Source organism: Corvus hawaiiensis, chromosome 2 (genome assembly GCF_020740725.1).
Source record: "Corvus hawaiiensis isolate bCorHaw1 chromosome 2, bCorHaw1.pri.cur, whole genome shotgun sequence".
In the NCBI taxonomy this organism is placed as follows: domain Eukaryota; kingdom Metazoa; phylum Chordata; class Aves; order Passeriformes; family Corvidae; genus Corvus; species Corvus hawaiiensis.
In genome coordinates, this window is record NC_063214.1 from 83,309,174 (window position 1) to 83,329,717 (window position 20,544).

The following is a 20,544-nucleotide window of genomic DNA, read 5'->3' on the forward strand; positions in this document are numbered from 1 at the left end:
TCAGGTAAGGATTATTTAGAGTTAAGGTAAGGATATCACAAACCCAGGTTGTAATATGGGTTGAATATTTAAATCCCATAGAGCAAATCAAAAGAAATAGTTGTACGTGCCACATACAAATGCACAGAGTGCTTCTAAGAAGACCTTTAGCATATGTTTCTTGCATTATATTCTGTGCCATTGTATATCATGTTCCCAGCAGCTGAAGAATAATATATATGAACTCCAGTGATTTGGCAAACTGTACAGTTTCATTTACGGACCTTTCCAGGATTATGAAAAATCTTAGGAATGCATTTATTTACACAGCATCAATCCAACAAAGGAATGGAAATTTCCAGCAGTGGCTCCCTTATAATGCTCTTTGTTTAGGAAAAGCTACCCCAAGCCACTGTATCTTAGAGACGATGCGCCCTCATGCTTGGGCCAGCTCCAGCTCCCACTGCCTCACAGGGAGGTCTCTCCCGGCCTTCCTCCTTCTCCTGGCTGTGCCGTGGACCCCAGGAGGGCTCCCCAGCCACGTGGGATCCACCCTGTCTCAATCCAGCCCGTGGTTGCTAGGCAAGCAGGACCATGTCCCAGGGCTGCCTCTTGGAAGGGATACACAGGAGCATCCCTCAGGCATGGGGCTGTATGAAACCCCATCAACCCACAGGGATTATATTGCACTTTACAGGACATTATCTTGGGGCTTTATGTAGAGCTGGGAGTGAGGGAACAGCCCAGCGCCCCGCTCCCCTTGCCCAGGACAGACTGCTGAGTTTTGAGGTGCCGCCACCCAAGCTGGATCCCATCCCAGAGTGACAGTGGCAGCACAGGGTACCTCTGTGTGTGCTGGGCTGCAGCGTTGTCAGCCCTCCCTCCGAGAGCACAGGACATTTGCTGTCCTTTGTGCTACTCAGGCAATGTGTACTCCTTTCACTGCAGAGTGGGGGATTCAGGAATTTGTGATAAATTGCCACCTTTAAGGAGCACCAGCCTTTAGAAGTCTAGGCTCAGGTGCATCTCTATGCAAAGATGAAGAGTGCTGGTGGGATTTAAGCATGGGCCACTGTTACATTGTTTATCTTTTTAAAAAATGGCCAAGTGAAATTTTAATGTCAAAACTGAGAGAGCTCATATTAGTACTCAAAGTTTCTCTATACAGTTTTAGTATTTGAAAAATGCTTTACAAATGTGTTTTGTGTCATGGTTGAAGGCTTTTCTCTTAGAAAGGTCCATCTGGGGGCAAATTTTGAACCTTTACAATAGAGCAGAAGGGGCTGTACTAGCTAATTGCTTGTGCTATACTGCTTCCTACATTGGTGCAATCAGTCCTGAGGGAGTTATGCCAGGTGGGGAGAGAAGGAGACAGATTTTACTACACAGGGCTGCAAAAGCTTCTAAGCAGGGCAGAAACTCATACAAAAATATTTTCTTGCCAGCTTCCCTCCTTTCCACTCCCCAGCAGGCATTTGGTGGCTCTTAATCTGTTCTCCTCCACTCATTAAAGACCTCTGTCCAAAACGCAGAGGGAGAGGGACTTGGATGGCACACTGATATTTCCCACGGGGAGAAGTTTCACCATGAGCCGGGAGCAAGATGGATCTGTGTGCCTCCATAGCCTTGCCACCTGGAGGTAACCCCTGCAGGAGGCAGCTGCTCCTGTCCCGGGGGACACAGGCTCTGCAGAGGATGGCGCCTCTCTGGGCTCCCCCTCAGCAAGGCACGACTCCTCTACCCTTGTTGGCTCAAGGAGGTAAATGCAGGGTGAGTTGCTTTTGGAAGGGCCATGCTGTGTCGGCACATTCCCAGTGCAGCCGATGCTTTGCTATGGACATGGAGTGGGAAGACACCCAGCACTGCAGACACCTGCCCACCATCGTGCCAAAACCTGCTCTGCACCAACCAACCCACCAAGACAACTACCCACCTCCAAAATCCCTCTTTAAAAAGCATTAACGAGCTCTCGTGAGCCTCATTTCAATTTCCAAAGCAGGATCTAACTAGAGAGGTAATGTTCTGACCAGATGGCTCTTTTTAAGCTTTACTGAGGGAATTCAGAAGCCTGTACAGCCAAAATATTGTTTCAGTTAATTTAAGTAGCAGCAGTCTTGCTGCCTTTTCACTTCTCTCTGTGCTAGCCAGCTTTTTCAGGGACCTGGAGTGGCTCTCTGCAAAAGCTCTGTTGGTTGAAATAGAGAATTACAGTAAAAAATGGCCGTTCAATCCTATTCAGAAAATGAATCTGAAATTAGAAAAAACACAAAATACAAAAATATGGGCAATTCCATGCTTGTTGGCAGAACGAGCCTCGCTATTATTATTTTTCTCAACTCCCTTGTATTTTACAGCTACCTTTCCCTTCGGTATCAAATGCCGTCTGTGTGCCCTGTAGTCATTTACTTTCAGATTGAATTTTCTAGTTTATATTTAACACATTGCTTCCATGACTATAAACCTCAAGTTAATTCCAAAATACTAAATGAAGGGTGTCTGAGGATCCTAAAGTCTTAATATCAGCTACTTTTCACTTTTCCATATAATAACCATGATGCTCACTAGGGAGAAAAAAATGCATGGTTGGATAGGCTGTTTGTCCAGGAAGCTGCTTTTGTGCTATAAAATAAAGATTTGCTTGGCAGCAGCAAGTGTGCTCTCTAGGATTCTTCCGTTCCCAATACAGTATAAAACAGAGAATAAAAACCAGTGGAGTATATTCCTGATTTCTAGAACTTTGCTTCTTTAATTTTATTCCTTCCTGCTCTAGAAGAGCACACAAGTAGGCAGCAACCACAATGGGAAGGTAACTAAAGAAAATGCAAAGACAGCAGTAAAAAAAATCCTCATATCTGCCTTTCATTCAGGGATCTTAAATAGATTGTTTGCTCAGGGCGAGGGAGAGACTTTGGTGGCCTGAGGAGTTTCTGATGCTGGACCAAGCAGGATCTCCAGGCCCACCCCAGCTGAAAGGGTTATCCCTGGTGGTTCAGGCAGCTTGGGGGACTATAAGAAGGAAAAACAGCTTGTCTGGCTCACACAGCAGGGCAAAACCCTTATATATGGGCTGGAAACAGTAATGCCAGGTGGAGAAGAAATGAAGGACCTTGTAAGTCCTTGTTCTTCATCTTTCCTGCCCCACTGTGGACTTGAAGGATCACAAAGTCCTTTCTACCTGTTGAGCTTTAGAAAGGGCTTCTTCTGTCAGAGTTCTTGCACTGCTGCTTGGGAGTTATTTGAGGCAAAAATCAATCTCTATTTCATGTGGCTGTTGCTCTTTCTTTCTTGACCTTTTGTGTCCTTCCATCTGCTCCTGGAGGTAGAAGCCTATCTCAAACAAACAGGCCTGCTTCTGGCATTACAAACTGATTTATCCTCTGAACTCACTGACTACTTCTTCTCCAGTGGAAGCTTACGCTGGCAAAAAGAAACAAAAGGTAGTGGTTTCTAATGTTTTCTACATATCAACAAAATGGCTACAGAAAGTTAATGGTGATGATACTTTGCAGAATTCCCTCCTCATCCACGCTTCAACAGATCAGAGACCCACTCAGAATTTTCTCTTTCCAAAAAGATATCTTTGACAAACCTTTTCAGGGATCATTTATTTTCTCCAAAGATTTTGTGTACAGGTGTCTTTCTACCCATACTGGTTTTACAGAAAAGGGGTGAATGTGAAAGGGTCCAAAGGAAAGGCTGTGAAAATATGCAGCCCAAAAAGCTTTATCCATACAGCTCACTGCCTGTGAAGTCTTCAGTTTGTCATATGTGACTGCACTGGTTATTTGGGCATTTCTTACCTACTGCAAAGAGACTTAAAGAAAGCGAGAGTTATGTATGAGTCTGCTCTGGAGGCAGGACAGGCCTGAGCAGAGAAGAGAGAGAGGCATTACCATGTCACAGTCTGGAAAATATTCCCAGTTGACCCAGATTTCACTGAACACCTCCTAGCAGCTCACTAACCTTTGGAAGTTCATTACAAGAAGGTAGAATCATGACCCAGCTCTTAATGACGGCTCTTTGGCTACAACTTGCAGAAGAAAAAAATTAATTAAACCTGCATTCAGCACCATCACAGCTGTTAGCTCTTGACTTCCCCAAAAATATGGTGTCAACCTTCTGTTTCAAGAGAAATCATTTCTTTGTACTGAGGATAATCACTCCTCCCCCAGGCACAGACCCAACGCCATTTGCTGTGACCAGGCTCCTCTTCTCTTTTGTTCATTACCTGTAAGCAAATCCAAGCATTCTTTTTAAGCCCCAAAGCAAAGACTTCCAAATTTCCTCTGCAGGGAGTCACTTCAACAATGTGTGTTTTCATTAATCCCAGGGGAATTATCTTTCTGAATGCCATGCTTTTTAGGGGGAGCCTTTGCCATCCACCTGCTCCCTTCCCGTCTCAGAAGACCAAATCTGCCCTGCTTGCAGAACACAAAACTCTTATTTCCTTGTAACAGCTAATATTGTGCAGGATTAGAGGTAATGTTCTCAGAGCCAAGCAGATTTTAGTGTGTTTATTCCTCTTATTTTTGGTGTCTCCAAAAAGTCATAACTAGACCTTTGGGTTTCAGAAATGGGCAAGACACTGAATTTCCATGGAAAGAATCAGTGTTTCTCAGATAACTGGATCAAAGATTTCTTGTGTCTGTGGACATGAGGACGCTTGTCTATGTGGGTTAGGAGGTACACAAGGTTTGCACTAGCCAGCTGGCATCACCCCTTCTGCTCATTTCCATTTAGCCTGGCATCTGCCCGCAAGTGCCGACACAGGTCACAGGGGTTGGAAGGGGACTTACATAATTACTTATTTACACAATGGCTGTATTCACACACAGCCTCTGGCCCGCGTTACCAGAGCAGTGTGGGAGCTCTGTTTGACTCACAACATCTCCTAATGATGAAGGGGGTGGAGGAGAGAAGGGTGGCTGGCTCGTTGGTCCCCTTATGCCCATTTCCTCCATGTCCTAGATGCACATCTCCTCCAAAGACTGCCAAGTAGGACAAGGAGACAACCAGACTGCCACACACTCTTCAGGGATTGGGTCTGCAAAGGAAAATATTGCTAGCAAAACTGTTGAGAAAAGTAATAGGAAAAAAACCACCAAATCTTTACCAGTGGTGCACTATTTCTAACCACATGACAGCAGAGTACTGTCCAAGGACCTCCCCTCACTTGTGAGACTGTCATACAATCAGTAGTCCCCTAAGTAGTGGAAGAGGAGGTTTTGGCAATTCCATAAGCATTAGATAACCCCTATTTTAGACTCATACTTAATTCAAAATTCAGCAGCAGGTGGTTTCTTGTCCATATTGCAGTTTCCTGGAACATCATCTTGTCTTGCTTTTCCTTTTTTTCTATTGGCCTAACTACCCAGAATGTCCCCCATGCCAAAGCCTTACCTACTCACCAGGATCCCCTAGCACTTTCAAGCCTGCCATCTAAGTAGCCTGACTAGATTCCCAGAGTAAGCTGCTTTGGAAAAAGGTGGCTATCTCTACACAGTGGCCTAGGACAGCAGATATGTGGACACACACAACAAATTAACCTAGCACTAATGGCTATATTTTTCCATCTGATGCAAGACAACTGGGGTTTTTCCTTCTACTGTAGACAAGCCACAATCTCAATGTAACCTATATAAATGTCTTTGAGAAAATCCTGGCAACTCTCACACGGGAGTTAAAGTTGTTGGCTACATGTATGACACGATCAAGGCATCGAATCAAAGGTTTATTAGCAGAGGCTGGACAATGACTGAGTGGACCACAGCAGTGGTTCCAAAAACAGAGCACGGAGTTCTCAAAACTGATGCTCGTGCTTGGAGTCCCATCTGCCAACAGACAGGAAGCCAGTAGACTTTTTGGAATTTACAGAAGTTGTTTGGTACTTCAAAAATTACATACTTGCTATGTCTTAGGAAAACCAATCTTCATATTCAGTACCAATGCAGGTGATCAATAGATTAGAGTGGTCTAAGAACTGAGGGTCTGCAGTAACCCTCTTAGTGAGCTCATTGCAGTCATTGGGATGGATGTGGATGGAGGCACAGGTAACCACAGATGGAGCAAATGCTGAGGTAAAAGCCACGAGCATTCCCAGGTGCAGGAGTACATCTAATTCTTCTGTATTGTCAGCCAAGGGGGACTAGCTCATCTGATCATCGTCCCACACGTCCCAGAACAATTATTGTTTGACTTTAATTAACTCAAGTACTTTAATATACAACTCAGAGATAATTGTGTCACATTACTATGAGGTGCCTTAAATGTTCTATATCATGATAGTTTTTTTCTGCTTATTTCTCTCCTTAATCCAGTGGTACATCAAGAAACAAAATATGGTGAGAGTAAAACCCTGTGTAACATTGTGTATCATATAAAAAGGTTTCAGTACAGATGAAGAAGTATAAAACTTTACATTCCCTAATCTTATGGAAAAACATAAGGGCACCTCACTCGTCATCCTGTCCATCCCCTGTTGTACTCAAAGTCAACACAATTCCATATATAACAGAATTCCATTATACCCATGATAAACACTAGCAAGAATATTACCTGTATCATTTCTTCCCCTCTCCTCGTTCCACCACAGAATATTGATCCCCAGATAACACAGAAATTGTGGACACTGAATCCTGTCCATTTAACTTCTAGAAAGGTAAAATGCTTCTTGCCACTAAAAACTAGTATACTCTGGTTATGAAATGGTCGTATAGATTTACCAAACTCTTTGACCACTCCCAAAAGTTTCACAAAGTAAATGTTCCCGAATACAGGAGAGACACACACAAAAAGAGGAGGTCTTCATGTTCCAGGAAACACTGCATTAATGCGTTCACCTTTTGCTATGGCAAATGACCAACGCTGAGACTCTTTCTGTGACTTGATACATGTCATTTCTTATAGGCAAGGCAAATCTTTAAGGATGACATATAGGTATAACAAGAGCCATGTTTAAGATCAATGGCCACATGCGGCCAGGGTTGTATTCTAAGTTGTCAAAGAAGAGCCCTCAATTACACATTGAACTTTGCTAGGTCTGAGCTCTGCTGGAGTGGCTGCATTTATCTAAAAGGAACTTCATAAGATACAAGCATAAAATCTGCCAAACTGGTGTGTTACAAAGTTTGGTTCTGCATCTCTTCAGTCTCTCCACAACCACCTGGAAATTTGTTGCATTTGTTCTTCTTACTGCACAACTGATTGCCCTTCTTTATCACTAGCCTATGTCTTCATGTCCTGACCTGTGAAAATGACTGCTCTCTGTCAACTCTGCCTTATGGCTTCTCTTGCCTGTAGGCTGGATCCTTGCATCACTTGGAGCTGACCATTCTCAATTCCCATTTTTCCAAGACTATAATTTGCCATTACCTTCTGAGGAAACAAACAAAAAAAAAAACCAAAACAAACAAAAAAACAACAAAACAAAAACAAACAAACAAAACCTAGCAGCTTTCTATAATTTTAATTCACTTGCAGCTGTCTTCTATATTTGCCAAATCTTCTTTGTTCCATCCTCACAGCACTTTAGGATATACTGAAATTCGAAGTAGAGCTGTTAAGACCTTACTGAGCCTGGCCTGCATCTTGCATAAATTGCTGTTACTTTTTTAAAGTGTTACTATTGTCCTAACAGAGTATTAAATGTCATTGTGAATAATACTTCATGCCAGAAGGAAACACCTTGAGTCTTTCCTTTCTTCTAAGTCAATTGGGAAGGACTTTTTGCAACTCTGCATGATGACCCAAACAAGGAACACCGCTCATTCACTTTTTCCCTTGATTCGTCCTTGGTAGTCTGCCCTGACAGATCTATAGAGCAATCAGGCTGAGGAAGCACAGACATTTTGTATTTACAAACCCCTCTGCTGTGTTGTGCTGCCTTCACAACAGCTGTACAGCGTGGGCCAGCCAAAGTGCCCTTACAGCTCCCATACACTGCAGAGTGGTGAGTGCCAAAGTCACCCTATTTCTCACAGGGCTTTGCCTTTAGCACATTCTCTGTGTGGCTGTATGACGGATGGCACTGGACAGGCATAGCAGAATTTGTGCAGTGTCGCTTAAAACCGGGGCAGCGTCTTTGACCCACAAAGCCACCCATTCCTCAGAAGGACTGCACTTCCAGACTGCTGTCTGGTGAGTGCCACAGTTGTCCTCCATTCCCCCACTTCTCATCCCACCTGAATTGTTGCAGTGCAGGTTACAGTGGCCACTGCAGCAGAGCATTCAGAGGACACGTGGACAGGCCTCCAGAACACAGATGTCTGATTCTCACCCCCTCATTACGGCGAGTTCCAATGTTCCTAGTGGTTCTTAGTTTACATGTTTTAAGTTTATTGGTTCAGGAGTTCTCCATCCAGTTTTATGTATAAGTTTATGTTTATGTATTTCCCCTAGTTCCTTATGTATTAGTTCTGAAAAGTTCTCCCTTCTTCGATGCTCCATTGGTCTACTCATGTAATTCCCTCCCTTAAGTTATACCTATTGGATATTCCTCTGTTGTCTCCTCCTCCTCAGTCAATCCCCATTGGTTGTTTCCCTTTGTTCCACACCCCCCCCCCCCCCCCCCATATAAAATAGTGTGCTCTCCCCTTTTTTCTGGTCTTTGTCGCTGGATCTTCCATAGCCGGTAAACCAGCTGGAACCTGCACAGAGACCCGTCTCTCATCCTTTGCCTCTGCCGACGCTTTTACACCACCTCTGTTTGGGGCTTGCTCCTTTTGAAGGAGCCAGCTCTCCCTGCAGACTGCAGCTGACAGCTTTCCCTGCAGGTTGCAGCTGACTCCTGCCTGCAGCAGCAGAAGCCAAGGATGTCTGCAGCTGGATGCTGTGCTGCCTGGGGCTGCCCCAACAGTGTCACCGAGTTACTTGCATCCACGTATTGTCACCTGGAGGCTGTTCCCATCATCTGTGGCTCTGCCTTCTGGATGTTCCTTCTCCCAGCTTCTCCATCAGCCTTTACCTGGAGGACCTGTCTCTTCCCAAGGCTGGTCTGACACATTTGATTAGTCTGATGGCAGGGTCCCTTTACAGAGTTCTGAAAAGGCTCCCTCTGAATGATTTAAATGGTTACGTGGTGAGCAAGAACCACAGCCACCGAATGCAGTGGATGCAAATCCCAGCCTTGCATTACCCACCTGCTGTTGCTCCTGTTCATGCTGCAAGCTTCCTTAAGAGCAGGCCCTTAGTCCCATAGTTGAACTATTGGAAATCTAAGTACAGGCTGGAAGTGTGAGATTGTTGAGAAAATTAGGCAAAAAGAAAATTTAGATCTATGACTAAATTAATCCCCAGATTAATGCTATCAAAGCAAATGGTGTTTATAGAAAGTCTTGTTTTCTTTATATTCATGTGAGAGAAAATCAAAAGAATGCTAGAGGCAAATTTTGTCTAGCAGAATTGGAAAAGAGAGCATGGGGACAAAGCTGTAATTACTGGTATTTCCTATCTGTTGAAACCTGTGGGTGGAAAGAGAGTCAGTGAATAGGGTACATTCAATGGCATTAAAATTGGTTTCTTTTTCTGGACTTTAGCTCAACATTGCAAATTAGCAGGGGGAAAATAAGCCTCAGAGTGAACAGGCAGAGAAGCCAACTTCATGTTACCCTTTGCTGTTAGGAAAGAAAAAAAGGCATTTTTTTCCTTCACGAATTCAAATTCCTAGCAACCCGAAGTACAGCTGCACACTGACAAGCAGGAAACATGCAACACTTCTCATGTGGTTCACTGTTTGTGTGTCCATATACACACCATTACCCTGTTTCCCTTTCTAAACATGTTATTTTAATGAAGAGAGGACAAGCATGCTGTTTAATTAACTCTTGCTTTATAAAAACGACATTCTGACCCAGATTCATCATGGTGCAACTTAGGTGCCTGCAGGGGCATCTGACTTTAGATCATCCTGTATCCAGTCAATGGAAGGGATAAGACCCTTCCAGCCATGATTTGGACCACCAGATATCAGAAGTGACATTGTTAGGCACCCATCTCTTTCTGCAAACTACTGCAGGTACTTAGGATGACCTAAGTCAGCCTTTCACAGAACTAGGAAGGATGATTTGAGACTTCAATGTATTTCTGCTTATGACTGTCATCCCACATGCAAATTTCTCCTGTAAGCAATAGCTGTTACTGAATTAGCTTGACTCTTTATTTTGTTACTGAACCGGCTGTTACTGAATGGGCATTACTGAACGCCTGTAGAAAAAAAAAGGACAATTAAAATATGTTTTTCTTACAATTAAAAAAAATGTACCTTGCAGTTTGAGATCACTGCACAGCCCTAAATTGTTCCAAATAAGTCCTACGACATGAAATGTTTACGTAGTTCCCAATTTTTTTCACAGCAGTTAATAAATTGAGTAGTTTGAGGCTGCATTTTCCTTAAAGTTTTAAAAGAATAACTGAAACTTACTGATATGTAGCTATAATTAAAAGTGGTATATTATGAATAGTAATAATAATAACAATATTGATGTTGGTGTTGTTGGGATAAGCTAGGGTTGACAGTTTGCTCAGTAAACAAAAAAATTCTATTTGAAGCACCAACCCTTGAGTATCTGTCAGTCCAATTATCTCCAAACCTACCTGAAATACTGCAAACTATAGTAGGAAAATCTACTTTGAGTGAAAGAACAGTTTTTACTATTATGTTTTCAATGGCTTTAATACAGCCTGCTCTTACATGCAAGAATATTGGTTTGTATTAGATGACTGTTTAAGGTGGATTTTTGTCTTAACTATTCCACAACATGATTTAGTATTTAATTAATACTGCTTCAGTTTAGCTATATATGCCACTGGAGCAATGCATTTCCTAAACATTTCTGTAAATGGGTTGTATTTTCACTTCACTTACTGGAGTCCTCTATTTAATAATTATCGAGCCCCAAATGAAAACCAGAAGGTTTGTTCTCTTCTGCATTTCTCACTGCTCATGCACAGACACAAGTGCTGCTATCATCCGTACCTTGCTCTAGCTTAGCCTTGCTCACTGTCAAACCCAAGGCCAGGCTGTGATCCCGTATCGATTGTAGCAGGACATTAAAAGAGAGAGCAGTGCTTCACAGAGATGCCCTACACAATGCTGGGGCCAGGCCCTCAGTTCTGAGTTCTTCAGGGAAGGGATTGCAGCTTTGTTCTTGGATTTTTGGGTTTGTTGTTTGGGGTTTTTTTAATGTGTCAAACTACTGCAAATAAGATTTTTTTTTTTTTTTGTCTATTGAACTTCAGCATGTCTTAGTGCAGTGTTTTATCTTCCAAATCCTACCTCAGCAACACATGGGGATTACAGGGCACAAGTCAGGTTTGGCACTATTTAAAACATATGTCCTCTGTTTAAGATTTAACTATGATTCATAGTTAATTGTTTTAAACTTGTCACCATGGTACCAACAAAAAATCGTAAGAAATACAAAGTGACCTTTGAAACCTATCCTAACTCTCAGGTCGCTGCTGCTGAGGCACACAGAGTAGTTCTGCATCCACTTGGGGTAATTCTCTGTATGTGGTGCTCAGGTAGGCTTTATCTCAGCTCCAGAGGAGATTTGGGCACTATTATTGTGCCATCCACTTGGTTATTCCAGCTTTCATCCCAATAACTGGCTCTCGGCACAGGCCCGGCCTATCTTTAGCACTGGAGACCTAATGGAGGGGTGCAGTAGCAGCACAACCTCAGCAAACCCTGAGTCAAGAAAGCTTCACCCCCACAAACACCCATTACTGTTTACTGACACTGTTAACTTCTGGCTTTGCCCTCTGTCTGCAGGCAGTTTCCCGCTGGCCCTGTGGCACAGCCCTGGATGGGTGCTGGATGGTTATGCTGGAGGTGGCGAGCAGAGGTGCCCCCGGGTGTGGTGTCTGCCAGCCACTGTCCCCAGCTGGCACACACGGCCTCACTGCTCTTGGTCCTCAGTGCTTGCCAGCTACAGAGGCTGAAACAGGCCAGCTGCACCCTGGGCTTCTCTTTTCTCTCTCTTTTTGCCTCCTCTTTGGAGAGCTTGTTGCCCTCCACGTTTCTTAAAATGCATTTTCCCTGTCTTGATTAGTTTGTCTTCTAAAACTTCTTCAGGATTCCTGTGGGAGATGATGTTTCTTGGCAAACAGATGTGTTTTTAAAGAACAAGACATGCCAACTACAATTTCCAAAGGTGTCTCAGAAAGTTCATATTCTCTCTTTTCCAGGGAGCATTTACTTTCCGCGGGAGCATGATCGACATGCCATTACTGAAGCAGGCACAGAACATTGTTACGCTTGCCACAGCCATCAAGAAAAAATGAGCTGGTAAATGAAGCTCTCTCCATGGGGCCCCAGTAGCTGTTTTAAAAGATGACTATAATACTTGGGGGGAGGTGAAATTAAAGATGTCAAGCTTAAACAGAAATTCATTTCCATTTTGCAGATCTGTTATAGTTTGCTTACCAGAATTGCTAATTACTAAAACTATTCCCAACTCAAACCACTGCTCACTCCTGCATGGCCCATGATCTACTCATAGCCCACAATGAAGTTACATCACCAACTCTGTGACATCACAGTAATTACTACAAACGTGGGATTATGACTTCACTGAAGGAGAAGGGCAAAACATAAGCCTGAGCTCTGTTAAAACAGCAGAAGAAAACTGATTCAGTTGTTTCTATTTCTATCTGTGCTTCTTCCCACTCTGATACAGAACTCCTGGCAGAAAGGAAAAAGCCTCAAATAATGACACACCAGTTGAAATAACTGTGATGAAAATCTTTACCGTGTGAGCTTTGCTTTCCCCACACATCACCCTTCTGTAAATGTGCAACAGCCATTAAAAATAATGCACCAACAATGCAGGACTCTTGACTTTCTTCTCTTTTTTTTTAAGCAGTCGCTATTCAGAGAGTTTCCTCCTGGAAGCGTCCGGCCCGGGAAGGGTTGGATGGCAATAAACTTGTAGTTTTTGGAGACACAATGCAGCAGAACTTGTGCATATGGTCTCGAGTCAGATTTACATCACATTAGGGATACGGCTACAGATCATGTGGGCTGTGTGGTTAACGGGCTTAGTAAAGCTGTTTTGAAGAGGTTAACCCAGCTTGTAGTAAGGGTAAATAAACATAACAACCAGGCATTGTCCTCTATTCAGCATGTACTCTTATATGGAGGGCTAAAGGGTATTGAAGCTGCAGAGGATCAACTTGTGGTTGCCAGAGGACTCCAATGAAGTTTGAAACACCAACAATCAGAGATTTTGTTTCTGTTCCTCATTAAATCATGAGCTTTTGTGTTCAGACTATGAACGACTGTTCTTTAAGAAATTAACAGAATGGGAAGTTTTAAACTATGCACCAACCTTTTCATGACCTACACAGCAGCTATGCTGCTGCACTTAGACAAACACCGCAGGGAAGGCTGTTCTGTTTATTTAAAACTGTAAATAGAAAACAGTTGTTTTTTAGTTTCGTTTCTCACCGCCTCCATGGCCATTTCACGTATGAAGCCACAGTGCTTTATTCCTCCCGTTCCTCGCCTAGCGTGTTTCCCCTCCGTCTCCGAGCAGCGATTTCACTGATTTCGGGTTATTTTTGGTTTAATTAAGAGGAGAGGAAAAGGGGGGAGGAAGAACCCCGCCAACCGGCCCGCGTGGCCGCAGCGGGGAAAGGGAGCGCGGGGGCGGCGGGAGCGCCTCTCCGCGGCTCCCCCGGGGACGGCGGGGACACGGCGGGGCCCGGCCCGGGGAGCGGGAGGGCCGCCCTCCTCCGCCCACCTCCGCCGGGGCGGCCCTGAGGGCGCGGGGCGGGCGGGGGCCGGCGGCAGAGCCCCCCCCCCCCCGGCCCCTCCGCGGAGTTTGGGGATGAGCAGCGAGGGCCGACCCCCCTCTCTCCCCGTCCGCCACCCGGGTCCAGTCCGAGGCGCTGCGCCGGGGGATCCCTTACAGCGCGGGGACCTCCGGGCTAATCTGATTAATTAAAGACTACCTGCTTATATTGCAGCTCCCCCTCACCCCCGTGCGTTTCAGGACACCCTCCGTTATTAATTCCAGGCTGACTAAATTATGGGCGGCACTATTAAAACATTATCAGAACTAATGAGAAACAATTACTTAGGAGATGAGCTGGGACGAGCCGTAGCCGGGCACGCGTGTCGTTCTCCCCGCAGATTGCGTTAATAAATCATCAGGTGCACGGCAAGGCGGCGGCGAGGCCTGGCGCAGGGCACGGAGGATAAGATATATGAGATAAGGGTTGTTTGGGGTTGTTTTTTTGTTGTGGGTTGGGTTTTTTTCTTTTTTGGCATAATTTTTTCATTAATCTCAATAGGACGCGTGTGGTGTAGATGGTTTTATTCCCTTACTGCCGCTCAGGAAGAGGGAGCGGGGGGAGGGAGGAGTAGGATGGGGACGATTTCAAAAACTAATGTCTTCATTGTTTTACTGAAGTCTTAATGACCAGGCGTGACAAGCCCGGCTGCGGAGGGCAGCGCGGGGGCGGCGGGAGCGCCCCCGAACCCGCACCCACAGCTCGCCCGCGCTCGGCGCCTCCTGTTCCTCGTCAAACTGGAGGATATTAATACACTCTCCTGAGGTGTTTACACGCACCCTCCCTCCTCTGCAGCTGACTGCTTAAGGAACTTCGTGACCCGTACGTGGAGAAATCGAATATGCTAATAAAATGCTAGATATATTCAGATTTTTCCTTAAATTTCCCTGACACCCGCGCCTCCAGCGGAAAATCCTGCTTCCTTTTAACAGCCTTAACGATTTTTGCTTTATCAGAAATAAAATCCGATTTATTTGGCTTTTCCGTTTACTTTCCGAAGCTTTCTGTGATTTTCCGGCTTTATTCTTCTCCTCTTTCTTTCTTTTTCTTTCTCTCTTTTTCTTTCCCGCCTGGTGCTAGGCAAGCAATTGGTGAAACAAAACAGATTATAAGATTAGCAGCAGGATTTTGTGCATATTAATGATAGGGAAGGGCACCGAATGGGTTTGTAATTGCAGATCTTGCGCTTGGGATTGGGAACTGTAGCCCTGCTGCAGCAAAGACCCCCCTGTGAGGTTTTCACATTGGAACTTAGGGGAAAAGTGAAAAAGTAATTACCAGAGCACAACACTGAAATGTTAAAGCACTTATTCTTTCTTTCAGCGTTCTGTTTTAAAGGGAGAAATCGGGCAAAATGGAAAATAAATTACTTTCAAATAAGTAGGTTAGCACCTGAATGCTGGTGCGCATTTTCCCGGCTTTTTTTTTTTTTTCCCTTTTTTTTTTTTTCCCTTCTTTTTTTTTTCCCTTCTTTTTTTTTTTTTTTTTTTTTTTTTTTTTTTCAAATTCTAGCAATTATTTAGCCGGGCATTGCAGACCATCCAAGCAGCAGAAAAGGCGGAAGGGAGGGCAGGGAGACCCCGGGAACACAGGGGTACTGCGCCTGTGAGGGTTGAAGCAAATATCGCCAGGACAGCTGCTCAAAGCTGCGGTTGGAAATTTAGAGGGATTTTTCCGGGGTGGTTTTTTTGTTTGGTTTTGATTTTGAAATCGGGACTTAAAAGGAAAAAAGATTGTTTTGGTTTTTTCTTCGACAGAAACATCAAACGGTATTTTAGCAAGGGATGCATTTCACAACGACAGATCCCTTACAGGAACGGCGTATTCCTTGCAATATCGAGAAGTAACCTGACGCTGAATTTTAACTCTTATTAAGGGTTGCTCCGTGTTTCTTGAGCTGCTTCAGCCCCCTCTGAGTTTATTCTTCCTAAACTCTGGATTTTTGCGTTTCGAGCTCAGTGCTCCTTTACTGACTTTTCTAATCCTTCTCTCCCGTGATTAACAGCCAGAAATGGCTTGGCTTTAATGGCACCTACTCGAGCGTATTGTTTTAATTCTGTTTACGGAAAATCAATGTATCTGGTGGAAATTAGGCTTTGAAAACTTTTTTTTTTACGAGAAAATAAAACGGAGTATCTGCTCCTCGGGCAGTAATTTCTGATTTTGAATTGAAAGAGGAAGGGGGGTCGGGGGGGAAACCAGCTTTGACTGCGTTTCATCCATTCCATCCCTTCAACCCTCTTCTCCCACTTTCACCTCACTCAGGTTCAGAGCATGGCAAAGCCCCGAGGCAGGGCTAGTTTATAACAACTATTAAAAGTATTAAAAAGTGGGAAGAAGGGAATATAAGATCGTGCGGGCAAGTATATTATTTTCTATTTGTCCCGATTGCTGCGGCTAGGCAGCCGCGCACCCCGCGGAGGGGAGCCCCGGGGAGCAGCGCCCGGCGGGGCGGGGGGAACACTTCGGGTGGCTTTGGGATGCTGGCATTTGCACGAGGTGCCCTGCGGATGGGAGGGGTGTCCTCCTTACCCGGAGTTGAGAAGCTGCCAGCAGTGCCCGGGCGGCAGGAGGAAGCCCCCGCAGCGCTCCGCACTGCCGCGGGACTGCCGGGCTGCAGCCCTGAGACCGGGCGTGGGATGGACGGATGGATGGATGGATGGATGGATGGATGGATGGATGGATGGATGGATGGAGCGCAGCCCCTGGTCTCGCAGGGATCGGCACAGTCCCATGCCTTCCTGGGCTGCTGCCAACAGCCCTGGACACCAGGGAGAAAGGGAAGGGGAGAAGGGAAACGGGAAGGAAGACAGAAGGAGGAAGAGGTGATTTAATCACATTCTTTATTCTGCCACGAAAACGGTCTCCTCCAGCCACCCTCAGGCCCACAGAATCCCTTCAGTCGGGACCGGGGTGCCCATGGAAAGGCCACCTGCAGAGTGGTACACACACACACACACACACACACACACACACACACACTCCAGCCTGGTACCAACGGTGACAAAGGGACAGCACAGAAATTAGTGCTCTCCATTTCCATCACACCTTCCCTCCCTGTCACAGTCCCCACTTGGCCTTGTCCTTTTGGTGCTCCTCAACTTCCCTTTGCCTCCCAGCACTGGGTATCCCTCAGTGGGAACAGAGTGGGGGCTTTCCTCCTTGCACTGGGGTGCTGGGAATGGGCTGCACAGTGGAAATGTCCTGCATGCGCCCACACTGCAAGCAGGGGAGAGATCAGACAGCCTTGCTATGTTTAGGGTGATTGCTTCCCCAATTAATTCTGAAGCTCCCAGTATGTGATATCAAAGGCAATACTGTAAGGTGATGCTCAGAATGATGTCTTCAGACGTGCAAGAGGCCCTGTTTCTAAAGCTGTTGTAGGTGCCCACTGCCTGCTGGCATCGTTTGAAGCTGATCATCCTGATGAGAATGAGGAGTGATAAATGCCTATGCTCCCTTCTTGGGCCTCTGTAATTTGAAGTGTGACTCCATGTAGCTTTGGATCTTATGTTTAGAATTTTATTCCTACTTCTTCTAGTGCTGCTAATGTCATCAAAGCTGTGCTATCAAGCACAAACACCAGTTAAGAATTTTCTGAACTGAAGCTTGTTGAAGGTAAAAGCCTTGTCTCTGTGTGAGACATGCCTGCAATAGCCTAGACTTTATGGCAGACATTCACACTGCTTTGAAGACCTAGTCTAGGCTTACAGATACCTGACTTCCTTCCTGGCTTGCTTTTGCAGTAGTCCCTAATGTATTAGTAGTGTTTGTGCAGGTCTGTTACTCTATGGGATGCCACTGGAAATGCTTCATGCTACCTCTCCATGTCCTGCTCTGTCTAAAATTGCAGCTCAGATACAGTCAGTAGTGCATGTGTCGCTGCAAATCTGACCATCACTGACAGCCCTGCCTCCAGATTTGTCACTGAGAGGCCTCTGCTTGTACAATACAGAATTAAATACTTGCAAGATGAGGGGGAAACTAGTGGCAGTGGACGTGCAAGAGCTGTCTGGTTACATCGTTGGTATTACTGTGCGAGAGTACAGGCCAGGGGGAAAAGTGACTTTCACCCTCTTCAATCATCAGCACTTGTGTCATCAGCAAAGAGTTTGTGTTTTAGTGTAAACTACTGGAAGAAGTTCCCCCAGGTCTGTGGTACTTGGTGGGAGTGCTGGAAAGAGCCGTGGTCTCTGCCCACGAGGTGCCTCAGAAGGAGCTCACCCTGCAGAGGGTGCCCATCCCTGCCTGCCCCATGTGACTTTTGGGGTGCTTGTGAAAGCTGCCTGCTCATTTGAAAGCATTCAGGCACTTTCAACTCCACATCATGACTCTGCTCAGAGACCATTTAAAATATGTAGTAGGTAGAGACATCTGTTGCTTTCTTTACAATCAGTTTTGAAAAAAACAGTTCCTCCTGAGGGAAAAGGCCAGTCCTGTGCTAATGGCAAAACCTCTATTGGTGCAATTCTAAGGTTTTGCAAGGAGTTGCAAAATCCAGAGGCATGCTGGGTTAACTGACTTCACCATATGGACTAGTTGGTGTCTAACATTTTGTTGAATATTAAGAATATGCCTAATTTACAGAAAAAGGCACACAGTAAGTTCAGTAATAAAAGGTAAATAAATACGTCTCTACATTGTGGCTATATTAAGCAATTCTTTCTCTAATGTTTAATAAGCATTTGTTAAAGTGGTTATGTGAGGGCGATGTGTACAGACCACATTTACTGACAAGGCCTAAGGAAATAAGTGTGTCTTTGTGCCTAGGTTTTCCTAAGGCATGTATGTTCCTGAATATAGGCAGACAGAGAAAACTGGAAGGCTTCCCATTTTACATGGAGGGAAGATGTAAAGGTCTGTGCTTGGTTCCTGGCCTTGCTTCCCTATCACTGACATCAGTTTGTGTCAAGTTTACCAAAAAACCCTGCTGCTGTAACACTCCATTTGAGAGGCAGGGGGGAAAGGATAATAAACTTTTTTTTAATTGCTTCCCTGGCTATAAATTAGCATGCATTGGGCTAATTTTTTTTCCATGAACAAAAGCACAATTGACAGCAAGGCTTAGGAAAAGTAGGAAGAGAGTTCTGAGCCTCAAGGCTCCCCTGCATATTGAACCTGAGCAGGGGGAGGTCTTGTCCGTGCCCAGAAGTTGAAGGGCACCAAGAACTACAACAAAACAGTTGGGATTTTTATGTTTCACTGACTGTTTTTGCAGCTGCATCTTCCCCCCTCCTCCTCTTCCCCCATTATTTCATGTGAGAACCAAGTATGAAAATAGAAGCCATGGCTTTCCCTCCGGATACAGTCAATGTGCATAAAACCAGGGCAGAAATCAGCAGAGAGCTAAGGTTAGTTATAACTCAGTGTTATGGGTAAAAGCAGAAATTGTTTTTTGCTTCTACACCATATTTCATGTCTGTTACCACAGAAGCAAACGCAGGGCTGAAGCCCAACTGCATTGTGAGTTCAGTGGCTTCCTCTTTGCATCATTGATGCTCCCGATGGCATTTGAAGAGAAGCTGGTAGAACTCAGAGTTCTGCCTTTACATCTCCCCTTCCATGCTTGCCTCCCTTTCAGCCTTGAAATATCTGGCAAACGATCTTTTCCCATGGCAGAAGCTCATCTGAGGTGATTTTTCTCTGGAGCTGCTCTGTGGAAGCCCTTACGCTTCTTCTCCTCTGGTGCATCCAGTAACCAGCCTGAACAAAGAACCAACTACAAATAAAAGTAGATGAGCATGTAACACAACTTGCAAAGTAAGTGTTAACAGAGATGTGGCTGAAGAGGTGGGACAATTACTGGTAGAGAGTGGCTGAGAAATAGCTGAGGAATGGGGATGGAGAGGACAGATGCATGCCTATTCTCTCATACCCTGCACTGGAGTCATCCCTTGTTCTCAGTATCCATGAGCACCTTCACTATTTGTAAAACAAGAAAGAATTTAATTAAAGACCAGTTGAGATGAGTTGCTAAAGGAAAGGGATGAGGTTTCTCTAGAAAAGGCAAGTAGGGAAAGCATTTGCCACAGGGCCTTCATGCGGGGGTAGACTAGGTGTCTACCTCAGGTCTTACCTAGGAATTTTTTATATTATTGCAAATTTTTGATGCAATAAAATGTACAGAGATGGAAATAAAAAAGGAGGAGAAAGAGGAATCTTAAAAAATGAACAAGGGAAGAATAGGAAATTTACTCTCTTACCCCTATATTTTTTCAAGCTGTGCTTGCACCTTAGTTTGCTGCCTAAATATCTACACTAATGAACAGCTTCTCCCTTTGAAAATTTTCTTTCTTTTCTTTTTTCTTTTTTCTTTTTTCTTTTTTCTTTTTTCTTTTTTCTTTTTTCTTTTTTCTTTTTTTCCCTTCCTTCCTTCCTTCCTTCCTTCCTTCCTTCCTTCCTTCCTTCCTTCCTTCCACAAGGAAGACCTACAACACTACTACTTAGAGAGATAAAGAAGTCTGTATTTTTGCAAGGTCCCTCCCTGATTCTTCATGTTCTTCTTAACTCAGTGCACCTTTGCTTCAGGGCAAGGTGGTGGTGGGCCGGAAAACCCAGATTATGGTCTTCTGAAGAGGCAGGAACCCTGCCTCACCCACCACAAACTCCCTTGCAGAGATCATCTATCTTCTGAGGTATCTTCCCTTTTCATTTATAAGGAGTCGTGTGAAGGCCCCTCTCCCATGAGTGTGTCAAGCCTCCCTCCAACCAGAAATCTGAGTAGATGCTGAAGGTGTGACTGGGCACTTGTGACTCCCAGGGTGGGTTTTC

At 44.8% G+C, this 20,544-nt stretch overlaps 1 protein-coding gene and 1 long non-coding RNA gene across 6 annotated transcripts in view; one reads left to right on the forward strand and one right to left on the reverse strand.

The window, feature by feature from the left end:
• Window positions 1–12,803, forward strand: part of CLYBL (citramalyl-CoA lyase) — an 83,203-nt gene extending 70,400 nt beyond the window's left edge. Inside the window, exons 8-9 of one of the 4 annotated variants that reach the window (XM_048295875.1) lie at window positions 12,166–12,265; window positions 12,384–12,803. In XM_048295875.1, coding sequence (XP_048151832.1) covers window positions 12,166–12,261 — 96 coding nt within the window. In that variant the 3' untranslated portion in view covers window positions 12,262–12,265; window positions 12,384–12,803. Of the gene's footprint in view, window positions 1–12,165 lie in introns of all 4 variants that reach the window. The other 3 variants (XM_048295874.1, XM_048295873.1, XM_048295876.1) reach the window with 3 other exon arrangements.
• LOC125322211 overlaps window positions 1–20,544 on the reverse strand; it is a 79,611-nt gene that overhangs the window by 40,359 nt on the left and 18,708 nt on the right. The gene's annotated exons all lie outside the window — the stretch shown is intronic.